The 14,784-nt window shown below is 39.4% G+C and overlaps 1 protein-coding gene across 2 annotated transcripts in view; it reads right to left on the reverse strand.

Annotated features, from left to right (window-relative positions):
* Nucleotides 1–14,784, reverse strand: part of SMAD3 (SMAD family member 3) — a 156,876-nt gene that overhangs the window by 17,927 nt on the left and 124,165 nt on the right. For both annotated transcript variants that reach the window (XM_051980804.1, XM_051980803.1), the window contains exons 2-5: nucleotides 10,582–10,775; nucleotides 10,265–10,399; nucleotides 7,990–8,064; nucleotides 2,678–2,728 (exon numbers count right to left, since the gene is read on the reverse strand). In XM_051980804.1, the coding sequence (XP_051836764.1) occupies nucleotides 2,678–2,728; nucleotides 7,990–8,064; nucleotides 10,265–10,399; nucleotides 10,582–10,775 (455 nt within the window). The remainder of the gene's footprint in view (nucleotides 1–2,677; nucleotides 2,729–7,989; nucleotides 8,065–10,264; nucleotides 10,400–10,581; nucleotides 10,776–14,784) is intronic.

A 14,784-nucleotide genomic window follows, 5' to 3' on the forward strand; every position in this document is an offset into this window, starting at 1 on the left:
TTTTAAATCAATGTTATTCTGAATTTAACAATGTTATAAATCTCTTGATGAGTAAAAAAGATATGTTAGCAATCAAGAAAATATTTTCTGATTGGGAACAATATTTGTTGCAACAATTTGCTCTATAAAAGTCTTTGTTTTCCCCTTTCTTTTGAGAAGCCAATATTTTGAGAGACTGTTCCAATGATCATTCAGACATCCACCAGGACACTAAGATCTACCCAGAACATGCATCTTTTCATCTCCTCTTTTTAACTATTTTTTAAAAATCTGGCAATATAGCTTTGCTGGACCTCAGGATCAACCAAGGAAAGCCCAAATTAGAAATAGCAGAACAATAAAACCCATTAAAAATGTTTTTTTCCCGGATTTATTATACTCTCCTTGAAGCACTATATTTATTTCATTATAAGAAACTTGATTTTAATAATCTTTGCTTTCTTGTCTCTTTTCCTAAGTTTACCTAATGCCTTGTCCATAAACAGGATTCAGACAAAAACATTTTTAACTTTTTTTTTAAAAAGAAAAGAAATAGAACTAATTAGTTTATGAACTCAGGTTGATATGTATTGTGATGTAATAATATAATATAATGATTTTGCTTTACACATTATTAGTGAACTGAATGATTCTATGTCTGTAAGAAATCAACTTTTTGGTCATATGACCAGCTTAGACTAATTAATCTTTTATGATTTTTCACATGAACTGAACACACATGCTACATAGGACCAATTTTCAATAACATTTCTTTTCCCTTTCAAAACCCTTTGCACTGATGTGTAGCACCCAGGAGTTCCAAAAAACAAAGAGTTGGTTAGACAAGATGTCACCAAGTTCCCTCCAATTCTACCATTTTAAATGATTTTCCTTCTATAATTCCATTTTCCTTTCTGCATCTTATGAAGGGAAGTTCAAATTAATTCCTTCTTTGGAACTATGTCAGGGTATAGTTAGGAAAAATGATCTATAAATCACTTAGTGGGTATCACAATCCTCCCAGTTGCTCCCAAGAAAACAAATGCCTTTTTAATTATGTTTCTTTAAAAAGTCAACAAACACTTATTAAGAACCTACTATGTGTCAGGTGCTGTGCTGAGTGCTAAATAAAACCCCAAACACTGGTGAGCCAGGGCCAACTTGCTAAAATGTTTTTCTTTCTTAAAGAACTGGTCTCCAAGCATAGTGTTAAATATTCAAGACTTAAAATTAAAACAGCAAGACTTAAAGACTAGAAGCAAAGAGTCGAGTTCACAATCTCTGTCTTTAATTTCATGGGCATAAGATAGCTTCTAGTTGTGAGAGTTTGTTTTTAATAATTCTTACAGTCCTTTCACATCAGGAATTTGATTTTCCCTGTGCAACGCCCAACACTAACAATGAAATCATTTGCACAAAGAAGTTAAACCATATCCCTGTCATATTTTACAACTTGCCTTAAACTTTTTTTAAAGTATTTGCGTGGGGTGAGTTGGATTAAAAGAAATACACATCTGTATTTACCTTCATTTATTCTGCCTCTTCCCTCTCCCCCTTTAACCTCTTTCTTCCATTGTCTGGTTTTCAATTTTCTTCCAACTGTCTCTGTTACAAATATTAAGTTTTCCCCCTCTCCCATCTCCCATGATTAATAACGTGATGAATTTGATTTCAATCGAGTTCCAAAGACCAGAGTAACCAACTCTCTAAACTTGGAACAAAAGGCCCCCTCCAACTGAAATACAAAGAAAAATCTGTCTTGCTTGTTTAAAAACATCTAATAAACTGGTTCCCCCTGGAATTTATCTCCCACCTCTAAACCAAGGATTCTTATCCTTTCTGTGTATCATGTTCCTCTTGGGCACTCTTTGGTGAAGCCCATATACAGACACCTTCTCAGAAGCATGTTTGTTATTTTTTATAAGTAACTGAAGGAAATGCTAAATTTTAGAGATTAATAAAAATAAAGATTTCCTTTTTCCCATCCAAAATCAGAGACCCATCAAATCTTAGATCTATGAGTCCAGATTAAGAACTCCAGATCTAGATCTTCAGAACCTAAACATCAATATCCTTTCTGAGGCGTAAGTGAAGTGATATCACATTTGATTAGTGCCCTTGGATCAGACCTAGTTTAGTCTGTTTATCAGGCTCCCCATGTGTGATAGGTTCTATCACCTACATCAAAAAGGATTTTTAAAAATGCTTGCACCCTAATAGAAGGAGAGAGGGCTGTTGGATTATAGGGGTTTGTCTAAACAGATCTGGAATATCTTCTTAACAGCTCTTGGGGAGGAGAAGGTAGAGAGGAAGAAGAAGGGAAAGAAGGGAGAGAAGAAGAGGAAAAGGAAGAAGAAAAAGAGAAAAATAGTTTGTGGGACAACAAAAAAGTAAGCACCAAACCACATACCTCCACTTGTCTGACTGCACCTACCCACTGGTTCTTTAAGTTTGGGAGACAGTCAATTCGTTATGCCCAAGAGAAATATAGCCCGACATATGGTTTTCTTTCCTAGAATCCTAGTTCTCAATTTTCCCATTCTATGCAAGACTGTAATTAGAAACCTTCATGGCAATCGATAAAAAATGATTGCACTGGGGTAGAGTACATGAGCCTTTCATCACTATGGCTCTCCCTAGCCAGTCAGTGGGAGTCAATTCATCTTAGCCAAAATCAAGGAAAGGAAGAAATACTTACCCAAATTATTGTGTGCGGGGGACATAGGATTTGGAGATAAGTTTGGAGAACCTGAAAAAAAGCAAAACAGTTATCTCTCTTTTCAGAGTTATTCCACATTGCTCTGCCTCAAACACTCTGTTTCAACCAAGCTGAACTGACCACTGCTGTTCTCCATACACAACATGCTTTTGTGCAGATTGTCCCCATTACCTAGAATGTTGTCCCTTCTCCCTTCAATCTCTTAGAACATAGCTCTATGCAAATGCCACTTTCTATGGAGTATTTTAATAAGTTGTGGTGCCATTTTAAGGCATCAAAACGTAAAATGGCATCAAGACTTTTATTAAAGCTTAAAATGGCGCCAAGACTTGATACCTTTTCTATAAATCCTTTAATGATCTTCCCAACTGTTAGCATTCTACATGCACCACTCCCAATACCTTGTGATATATAGGTATAAATACATGAATATACACATGTGTATTTATTTGTTGCAACAATTCACCCTCTAAAACCCCTTCCCTAAGAAGTCAATATTTGTCACTTCCAGTGCCCATCCAGACACCCAACAGAACACCAAGGCCGACCTAGCAAAGGCATCTCATCATCTTTCCCTCTCCATCCCATTCCCAGGAGTATGTAGATATAACATATTTGCTTATCTTACTTAACTAACATTTACTTATCTATGCATATAGTAAAATATAAGATCCTATTGGAGAAAGACAATTCTGTTCTTGTCTGTGTGTCCCTAGAATCTAGCATATTTCTTAGCACAGTATAAATGTTTAATGAATCGCCCGATGACTTGAATTATTTGAGGTCACAATAGGACTGTCTTTGAACATTTAACACATATCACAAAGGAGCTCAGAATACATGATCTCTGCAGTTCCAGTTGTAAGGTATTTTTCTTATACGCACAAAAGTGAATTCTAATTGTTCATTGCTGACAAAAGCAATGTGAAGGTTAGTTGGAAACACATCCTCCTATTCAGCAGCCCAAACATACAGGGACCATATTTTTCCAAGCCAAAAGTCAGAACACATGGTCAGACAAAAGATATTCTCTTTACAAAGACCCAGTAAAAATATACTTTTCCCTACTTGAAATCTGGACTGTCCCAGAAAATACAGAACATATGGTCACCATACCCACGCACCCAGTCAGCCAAAGGTTGGATTAGAAGCCAAGTGGGACAACAGTTCTCGCAATTATCCACAACCACAGCTTTTGATTGGTTGGCCTGCATGATGTACTAAACACTATCGACAAGCATCTGGAAATCCCAATCCCAATCTCAGGTTTCAAAAAACTCACAAAACTCCCCTAGAAGGCATATAACTGAGTGATCACCCTGGAATGTGGGGATGAACTCACTTGTGCACGCGTGTGCACACACACACACACACACACACACACACACATCTAAATCCATTTCTTCTATCCCTAATTAGATTTCACAAACAAAAAGAAACACAAACCAAAAAACCCTAATCTTAAAGTCACAGTTTAATAAGGTAATACTGTACTTCTATGTCTTGAATATCACTCATTTGTTCCTAGAAAGTATGTAAAGTTCCTTATGACAATTTCATTCAATGCCTACCAACCCTATGATGATAAAATGAATATCTTCCTCTGAATTCCTAGAGTCCTAAATATATGTATGTATCAGCCATCATATACTACCTTGTACTTCTACCTTGTACTTCTGTGTTTTCCTGTATAATAGACTCACCTATTCATGTCTTGAGGGCAGGGCCTATGTTTTATCCTTTTTTTTTTAATCTCCCATGGTAATTAGCATAAAATTTTGACATAATAAAAATTAAATATCCATTTTTAGTTGTTGTTAGATGAATGAATAGCATAATGTATGTAACACTACCAGTAGTTTAGACCATGGCAAACTTGGCGAGTATTTGACTTTTTCTGCTGGGACTCAGTATATAATCTCCCTAATACCTAAATTCCAAATACTATATAAATCTCCCTAAAGTCTAAATACTTATGATGCCCACTAAGAGTGGAGTCCTAAATGGAGTTACTCAGTAGATGTATTCTCTCAATATAATACCTCCCAAACTCAAGGGACATAAGTGATGTCTTTTGATAAACTGATAAAAATGCAAGAGCCTAATTTTCCCACTATAATGATTTTTAAAGAATGGAACTGATGGAGCAGCTAGGTGGTGCAGTGGATAGAGCATCAGTCAGAAGGACCCGAGTTCAAATCTGGCCTCAGACACTTAAAAACTTCCTAACTGTGTGACTCTGGGCAAGTCACTTAACCCCAATTGCCTCAGCAAAAAAATAAAAATAAAAATAATGGAACTGATGATTGGGGACAAAGGCTTGAAGAAAAAAAGAAGAAAAAGAATGGGCTGATTTAAATTCTTCTTGAAAGAAGGTATATCAAGCAGTCTGACTTTTTTTCTGTATCGTTCGTGAGGGCTATGAGAATGGTCTGGAATGGTTTGAATGCAGTCCTACTATGGATAGACAAGACAATTCTGGCTGTGTCTAACTTTTCATGCATCAACCACTTAGAAAACCATTGTGTAACTTGTAGCTGGTAATTAAAGTACCATCTAAATTGATTTTCTCATAGGCACCTTCAAGCAAAGATTAATGGAGCAGGGAGGTGCTCTCTAGTGCTGTTTTATACAATTGTGAAAATAATTTCCTACTTTGGTAATCATTAGTGCTTCATATGGACAACAGTGCCCTTTAAATACACTGAAGGGAAGAAAAGGATGAAGGGAATTAGAAAAAAGGGATTAAGAGATGAGAAGATGGGAAGAGGAGGCAAAATGCAACCACTATTCCCAAAAGGGTTTTTTAAAATGTATTTTTAGAAAAATAACCATTCTTCAAAAATGAAGAATTGCTTTTGAGGTAAGAAGGAAGAGATAGAACAAATATGACATAAGTTGGTTAGTAGACGTCTTATGTGCCAACATTTTATAGCTGTAGGCTCCAAGTGGTCACTTAGTATTTCACTCAGAAAGGCTTTCTATGCATTCCAGATGTTGTCCACACTGCCAGCGAGGGAAAGCACTAAAAATCAATGGTGTCAAGATGCCCAGCTCTAGATTTCAGCAAGTAAACCCATGCCTGTCCTCCCTCATCTGAATTATTCTAGCAAAATGAAGGTGACTCTCCCCCCTCCTTCTTTTGGAAACCACACCGAAAGCCAGTCTCTTCAGTTGTGCGTAAAGAAGGGTGACTCGGCAATGTCTGGTCTCTGGGTGTGCAAAAAGCCCAGGCTCGCCTGCCTTTATTAGGATATGACATCGACTTGGCTTCATCCCCTTGCATAACCGCATGCAAAGCAAAACACGTTATATGTGGCAGCTGAGGTTCAATTCAAGAAGTCGTTGGCTTAGGAGCCAAGTCAGTCCCATTACAAATGACATGGGAACATCTGGAGACGTGGCTCAAGTGGAAGAACTGGCCTGAGTCAGGAATACAGGAGTCAATCCAACATCTTCCTCGCTTGGTCACTACACGAAACACAGTTTGTTTAGTAATTTATCCGACCTCGTCTCTCACTGTGGCTTTATAGGAACTCTGCTCTAGCCAACCCAGGCTCACTGTTCCATGCCCACCACACTTATTCCCACCTCTGCCACGCCCTCCCCTTGTGTAGAATAGGCAGTAACCCCCTCCCCCCCAACCCTGACCATGGGAATCTTTTGTCCATAGAAGGAAGGGGGAAAACCTAGAATGGCACTAGTCTCCATTAACCGGAGAGTAGCTGCTGTATGTGAACATAATGAAATATCTCGGTGAAAAATGAAATGATGAAAGAAAATTTAGAGAAACTTGGGAAGATTTGAATGAACTGAAGCAGTTCAATACAGAAGGAAGAAAACAAGTTACACAATGATTCAATGATGTGCCGGAAAACTATCCTGAAGCATATCAGATCTCTGATCCATGCACTGATGGGTCCTGACTTCAGAACCCTAGTAAGGAAACATGGCTCTCTCCTCCCTGTAGAGGTGGAGGGCCGCAGGTGTGAAACGGGGTATTTATGGTCAGACATAGTCAACAGGTCAGCTTGTTTACTCAATTGTACTTCTTTATTTTGAAGTTTTGAAGTATTCCTCATGGGGTAGAAGGGGAGGGAGGGAAATGTCCACTGTGAAGTAATAAATATTTTTTGTAAAACATAAATAAATATTTTTAAAATTAATTTTAAAGAAATATTGTACATTTTCAACCCTATTAGTCTAATCTTAGTCTGTGGTGATCTCCCAGACTTTAGAGTTAAAAAAATTTAATGCAATTAAGTCTACACTTCATTCTAGTGGAAATGAAATGAGTCATAGCTTTGGATATTTTTTTAAAGTCAGATAATCAAAAAATGACTATTTTAATATATATTTTACATTTATTTTACTTTGAAATGCAGAGATATTACATCCACTCATATGCTGCTAGGTAGAACTACAGATGGAGTGAGGAGTCTGGTATCAGGAAAACCATCTTCCTGAGTACAAATCTAGACTAGATACTTCCTGGGCAAGTCACTTAATTTTAATTTCCTCAGTTTCCTCATCTGTAAAATGAACTGAAAAGGATATGGCAAACTACTCCAATTTCTTTGCCAAGAAAACTAAATAGGGTCATAAAGAGATGGACATGACTGGAAAATGACTTGAACCCCTTTGCACTTGGATGGATACACACACACACACACACACACACACACACATTCTCAATTACAGGGGCTTTTAGTCTTTTTTTGTGTCATGGACCCCTCTAGTAAGCTAATGAGATCTATGGAACCTTGTTCAGAATAATATTTTCAAATGCATAAAAGTAAAATAAAAAATATAAAATGATAAGAGAAACCAATTATGTTGAAATAAAAGTGTAATTTCCCCCCATCCAAGTTCACAGACCTTCTCCCCTTAAATATTTACAGACTCTTTGACATGCCTTCAGACAGCACCCTAAAAAAGTTGTAGACTAGTTATAGATTTGCATTTTGGAAGGAGTTTTCCATACTGGGAGTTCCTTATGTCAGAGGAAACCCATGTCTACACATACCTCCTTCCTCTAAAATCTACTTTACTGACACAGACCCACTGGGAAACTCCTTCACATTCTTTGAAATAAAAGAGTTTATGCACTATATATGGTGTCATTTAAAGGGTGAGAGTAATAAGACCTAATTGTAGTCTGGGCTCTACCATTAATTTTCTATGTGACCTTGGGCATGTCATCAGTAAACGGAGTCCCCTCTAGTGCTGAAATTCTATGAAGAATTACAATCAAGCTATGCAGGCAAAAGTCAAACCCCAGAGTGACTGACCTGCATCCATGCTGTGGTTCATCTGGTGATCACTGGTTTCTCCATCCTCGCTCAGGTAACCAGGGGGTGGGGTTTCTAGAGAACAAAAAACAATGGATGGGGAAGATATTAAATGAGCTCAATCTCTTGGAAAGTCTTAGGGCTCCATATAATCTGGTTTAAAATGCTTGACTTTTCAATCTAATGCTCCCCTACTCCTAAAGAGAATGGAGCCAGCAATCGAGAATGGGACCTGGTGACATACTCAATGTCTTCAGCAGCATATGGCAGCTTCCGAAGGAGCATTAACACAAACTGGCTTAAGTTACAATAAGCTGTGTATACATTCTATCTCTCCAACAAGATCTTGAGTTTCCTTGTTCATTGCTATTCTTTCTCTCTTGAATACCTAACTCTGCAAAGAGCTTAAACTGTCCATCCTTCAAGGCCAAATTCAAGAACTCTTTCTGGTAGAAACCTTTCCCTTATAATTCCATCCCATGTCTCCTCTCCCATTCTTTAAATCTGTCTAGTTTTTATGTTCTATAGCCTTACCTGGCACTTATTTGTGTTACGTTATTCATTATTTTAATGTTTATTCATACACATACAAAGCTTTAGATGCATCTATATCTTATCTCCCCCACTAGAATAAAACATCCTGCACAGAAGGATTCATGTCTTACATGTTCCTTTGCATTTCCTGCAGTATCCAGCAGAGTAGATATTCAAAAATCTGCTGAATGGATGAAGAGAATTAAGGATCTGAAAATGGAAAGCCAGAAAATTCTGATGATTTCAGTAACCAAACTGCACAATCCTAGAGAATGTAAACTCCATGACAGTAGGGACTGCTTCACTTCTTATTATCCAGGGTTTGGCACAATGTGAGGGACATAATAAGCACTTAATACATGCTTGTGGACCACCAACTGATTTGCCTGACGCTGAATCAAGCCCAGCATACAGTAAAAGCAATATTCAAACTTCCCTCCACTAAACTCATACCCTGGTGCTCATTCAGGGGTGGAGATGATCCTGGACTTTGAAAAGTTTGAGCCAATGAAAGCATGAGCTCAGGCAGGTCCTTACTAAATCAAATGGGTTTTGAACTTAACCTGGGTTGGACTGGCATGTAAGGGGCAGCCTCGCCAGAGTCAGAGAGGCTTATCAGCAAAGGCTGACTACCAGATAATTCAGATAATGTCTTTGCCTACTATGCTTTCCAGAGAAGATAATATGTCTTGATATGAAGTCATGGGTTTTCTGAATTAGTGAATAAGTCCCTCAGTCACAAGAAATTTAAACTAACTGGGGGTGAAATAAAAGTGCTCTGTACAATCTAGCCTCCACATACCTTTCCAGGCTTATTACACTTCACTCCACCAACATGTACTCTTCTATCCAGTGATGCTAGCCTCTTGGCTGTTCCACAAAAAAAGATCCTCTATGTTTCTCTGCCAGTTGCCCATGCCTGAAATGCTCTGTCTTCCCTGTTCCACTTATACATCTCTTTGGATTCCTTGAAGTCCCCACTAAAATCTCACCTTCTATAGGAAGTCTTCCCCAACTCCTCTTAGCACTTTCCTTCTGTTAATTATTTCCCATTTACCCTGCAAACAGTTTGATATATATGTTTGCATGTTGTCTCCCCCATCCTTGAGTTTAAGGACTACCTTTTGCCTCTTTTTGTAAGCCCAAAGATTAGCACAGTGCCTGGCACATAGTAAGCATAATTAAATGACTCATTTATTGATCTCTTCATAGAAAATGCTATCACTCATGGGTCTGTGGAGGGTTTTTTAACTCTACTTCTTCCCCAATCTCCCTTCCTCCCTCAGGTCTGTAATTTGGAAACCACTATTACTCATCCCCATCACAGAGAGAACTTGGATGATCAGAGACACCCTGAAAACAGTTTGGCAGGAGGTAGGGAGGTAGGGCTAGAGCTACATAAATGCCGAGTTTTTCTATTTCCATTTCCAAAATAAATGACTGCAAAAAGGGAAAGGTTTACACCATTCCTCCCTGCCAAGAAAAGCATCATTAGTTCTCGTAGAGTTAAAGGGAGCCTGGCCCCTCCCAATGGAGATGCGGTTATGAGTAAGGCAGCCAGCAGGCCAAGCATTTACCAAACAGGAGAGGATTAAGTTGGGGGTGGGGGGAGTAGGAGGATTTGAGGTAAAGAGAATTGCATATGATTCTGTGCCATATCATCCTGGCCCAGATCCCAAGAGCTCCAGGTCCTTTCCCCAGCTGGCCAGAGCTCAGAAGCAGCCCTCTGGACGCTATGTACCTGGAATGTAATTGCTTTGGGGTTCGATCCCTGCAGGGAAGTTAGTATTCTCCGGAATGGAATGGCTGTAGTCATCTAACGGAGGGAACTCGGCTGGGATCTCTGTGTGTCTTGGGACCAAAACAGGAGGAAGAACTGCAAGGGAAATAAAGCAGGATCAGGGAATAAAGAAAAAAAAAGTGAGCAGGAGAGTTTCTCTTTCTCTCTCTCTCTCTCTCTCTCTCTCTCTCTCTCTCTCTCTCTCTCTCTCACAGGCAGCCTCCACATCTTTTCTGCAGGAGCAGAATTCAACAGTTTTCCCCATCCCCTGATGGTACCTGGTGTCTCTACTCTCTGGTAATGATAGGGATTCACACAGACTTCATCCTTCTTCATGTTGAAGGCAAATTCACACATCTCCATGGCCCGGAGCTCATGGTGGCTGTGAAGGTCGGGCCATCGCCAAAGGCGACAATAGATGACATGGGGCAGCCCTTTGCGGTGAGACACTTGCAGTCGGCCATCCAAGGATCTGTGCAGGAAAAAGAAATATCTATTAAGATTTAGGCTTGGCTCTTCTCAAGTTGTAGTGGTTAATTTCTCAAAAACCAATTAATTAATAAGGACTTACTAAGCACTTACTCATCATTAGGTTATGCCTAAAAGATGGGTGGAGGAGAGATAAAACAGTCCCTGACCTTAAGACAGAGAGCTTATATTTTAAGCTGGGTTAAGGACATGACACCAGAGGAGTGCAGTATAGTACACAGTGCTGGATTTGGAGTCTGGGAATACAATCCTAGCTCTGCTACTTCCTCCCTAGCTAAACTTGGAGCAAATCATTTAATCTCTCTAAGCTTCAATTTTCTCATCTAGAGATGAGGGAGGAGTGAGAGATTAATTAGGTGTCTAAATCTATGATTGTGTAAATACAAGTGATAGAGATATAAAGTAGTTGAGAAGAGATGCACACTCATTTCACACACAAACATGTACCAACCTATGATGGCAGTTAGGTAGTACAGTGGGTAGAGCATCAGGCCTGGAGTCAGGAAGATTCAGATTCTTGTGATCAAATCTGACCTCACTTACTATTTGTATGACAGGCAAGTCACTTAACCCTGCCTGCCTCAGTTTTTTTATCTGTAAAATGAGCTAGAAGGAAATGGCAAACCACTTCAGTATCTCTGCCAAGGAAGCCCCAAATGGAGGTCACAAAGAGTCAAACATAAGTGAAATGACTGAACAACAGCAGAAGCATCAGGGGACGTCAAGAGCACAGAATACTACAACAGCAGCACTGGAGGAGACTTTAGAGATAATCTTGTCCAAGACTTTCATTTTACAGATAAGAAGTCTGAGGCCCAGAATTTGCCTAAGGTCATTCAAATAAACCAAAATTTATTTTTTAAAAAAGAAAAAAATAATAAAAAGCTTCTATATTCCAAAAATAACAAATGAAGTACAAATGGTGTCTTTAAGTCTCAATCAACAAAGTGCCACACTTCTTACTCCAAGAATTTACTGTGTATTAATTACAACACTCAAATGCATATGATTTAATTCTGTGGTAGAGGTTGGTCAGTTAATTTTTTTATTTAAAAACATTCACAATAAATAACAAACAAAAGTGGCTACCATGTTGAAGATTTTTTGAGTCAATTTGATACAAATTTTTATATTCCTTCTGAAATCCCTGAGAAAGGCTTGGGAAGCAAAGGGGACATCTTCAGAGGAAGAATGAGAGTAAAGGTTTGCAAACAAGACTCCATTGTTTCCCCTTGGTCATTTCTGTCAGGCTTAAAATCCTACAGATAATCAGCCCCTTCCTTCCTCCTGTGAATGGGTTATGTTTGGTAATTTAGCCATAAAAGCCGTTCCGACCTGTGACCAAACACTTCTGGCTACCCCAGCTGTCCAAAGGCGCATGGTTACTTTGATCTCAACAAAACAGTGGTGACTCACTGTGCCTTTAAAACAAGATGAAACAAGGCTTTTCTATCATTGAGAAGTCTGTTCTAACAACATCCAAATCCCACCCTTACCAGAAGGCCCAGATCCAATAGAAGGTTGGGGGGATGGAGGGGTGTGTGAGAAATCCTATTTTTAGACTGTGGGTAACTGCTTCTTTCTGTTGTTATTAGTGGCAAATACACATTCCTCTTAATAACTCCAAGGTGGAGCAGGGCCCACCTGAGATGTCAGCTTTGTAAGAAGGAGAGAATACCCCCCCCATATACACAAACACTCTCTGTGACCCTCTCTCTCTCTCCGACCCTCTCTGTCTCTCTGTCTGTCTCTGTCTCTTTACCTCTCTCTCTCGCTCTGTTTCTGTCTACCTCTGCCTCTGTCTCTGTCTCTCTCTGTCTCTTTGTCTGTCTGTCTATCTGTCTGTCTGTCTGTCTCTCTCTCTCTCTCTCTGTGTTTCTGTCTACTTCTGCCTCTGTCTCTGTCTCTGTTTCTCTATTTCTGTCTACCTCTGCCTCTGTCTCTCTCTGTCTCTTTGTCTCTCTCTCTTTCTCTCTCTCTGTGTCTGTCTCTGTCTCTCTCACTATCTCTCTGTTTCTCTGTGTGTGTCTCTCTCTTCTCTCCCCCCTCTCTCTTTCTGTCTCTGTCTCTTTGTCTCTCTCTCTCTCTCTCTCTCTTTGTCTGTCTCTGTCTCTATCTCTCTCTGTCTCTCTCTGTCTCTGTCTCTGTCTCTCTCTCTCTCACACACACACACACGGTTTCTCTCTCTGTGTGTGTCTCTGTGTGTGTGTGTGTCTCTCCCTCTCTCCCCCACTTTGTATGGGTGTGTCTCTGTCTCTCTCTTTCTCTCTCTCTGTCTCTTTTTCTTTCTCTCTGTCTCTCTTTCTCTATGTCTTTCTCTCTTTCTCTCTCTCACACATACACACACACACACACAGAGTTTCTCTCCCTGTGCCTCTGTGTGTGTGTCTTCTCCCTCTCTCCCCCACTTTGTATGGGTTTGTCTCTGTCTCTCTCTTTCTCTCTCTCTGTCTCTCTCTGTCTGTCTCTCTGTCTCTCTCTCTTTCTCTCTGTCTCTCTTTCTCTATGTCTTTCTCTCTTTCTCTCTCTCACACATACACACACACACACAGAGTTTCTCTCCCTGTGCCTCTGTGTGTGTGTCTCTCCCTCTCTCCCCAACTTTGTGTGTGTGTGTCTGTCTCTGTCTCTGTCGCTGTGTGTCTCTGTGTGTCTCTGTCTTTCTTTCTCTCTCACACACACATGTACGTTATGTGCAAGAGACACAAATAATTGTTAGATTCAGGAATGAATCAATTGTGAGATGTGACTTCTGCTCTCTAAAAACTTTAATTGGAAAAATTGTACATATAAAAATTATGTATGTGACTGAAAAATACCTGAACAAGATATATAAATACATGTAATATAATAATAACAACACATAATTAATAATATATATTTAATTTTTCCACATTTGTGTGGTTATTGATGGTTGGTTTTTAGTCATGTCTGACTCTTCATGATCCTATCTGGGTTTCTTGGCAAAGATATACAAGTGGTTTTCTATTTCCTCCTCCAGCTCATTTTACAGATGAGGAAACTGAGGTAAATGGGGTCATGACTTGCACTGAGTCACAGAGCTAATAAGTATGAGGGCAGGTTTGAGCTGAGGAAGATAAGTCTTCTTGACTCTAGGCCCAGCAAAGTTTCTCCTTCTCTATTTAGCTGCTATCTTGAGCCCTAGAACTGGAGTCAAGAATATGAGTTCAAATCTAGCCCTCAGAAACTCACTAGCTGTATGATCTTTGGCAAATCATTTATATTCTCTTTGCCTCAGTATCTTTATCTATAAAAAAGGAGAAACAGTATCTACAGCCCAGAGTTGTTACAAGTATAAAATGAGATACTATTTGTAAAAGCATTCTGGGAACCTTAAAGCTTATATAAGCATGACTTGCAATTGTTATCTTATTTCAATAATAGTCCTGGAAGACACAAGCACACACCACCTCTGCTGGACAATAAAATCTCAGACCAGGGGAGGAGGTCTGTGAATACTTCAGACATGATGATGATGGGCAGATTAAGAAATGTGAATATGACTGAATCACAGTAGTAGAATTCTTCCAACCATGTGGCTGCCACTCATGGAGTGTGCACTTGGTAAGAGGATGGAGTACTCAGTCCATCCTATTCTCTTTAAAAAGCACCAGCTCAGCACATGGATTAGGGCAACTGACCATTACATTTGCTCTTTGGATTATGATAATAGCCTGAGAAAATAGTTAGATGGACAGCTGCAACCTCTCTGCAGGGGGACAGTCGATTGTTCCTTGAATGCCTGGTACCTGCTTACAAAGTCTACACAATGAAAAGGGGGGGGTGGTGAGTAGGAAGAAGCAGGTCCCAGAGAAACAGCTTAGAGGTAGAATTTAATACCGCCAGTCCTGAAAGTGGAGGGGGGGGGGGGTTAATGCACTTAGTACTTTAAAAAAATGTTTTTTAAGAAAATCATGAGAAAGAGTAGGATAAGGAAGGAAGAAAAGAGAGTGCAAATGGATCTTGGCTTT

The sequence above is a fragment of the Antechinus flavipes genome, chromosome 2 (genome assembly GCF_016432865.1).
Source record: "Antechinus flavipes isolate AdamAnt ecotype Samford, QLD, Australia chromosome 2, AdamAnt_v2, whole genome shotgun sequence".
NCBI classification, from domain to species: domain Eukaryota; kingdom Metazoa; phylum Chordata; class Mammalia; order Dasyuromorphia; family Dasyuridae; genus Antechinus; species Antechinus flavipes.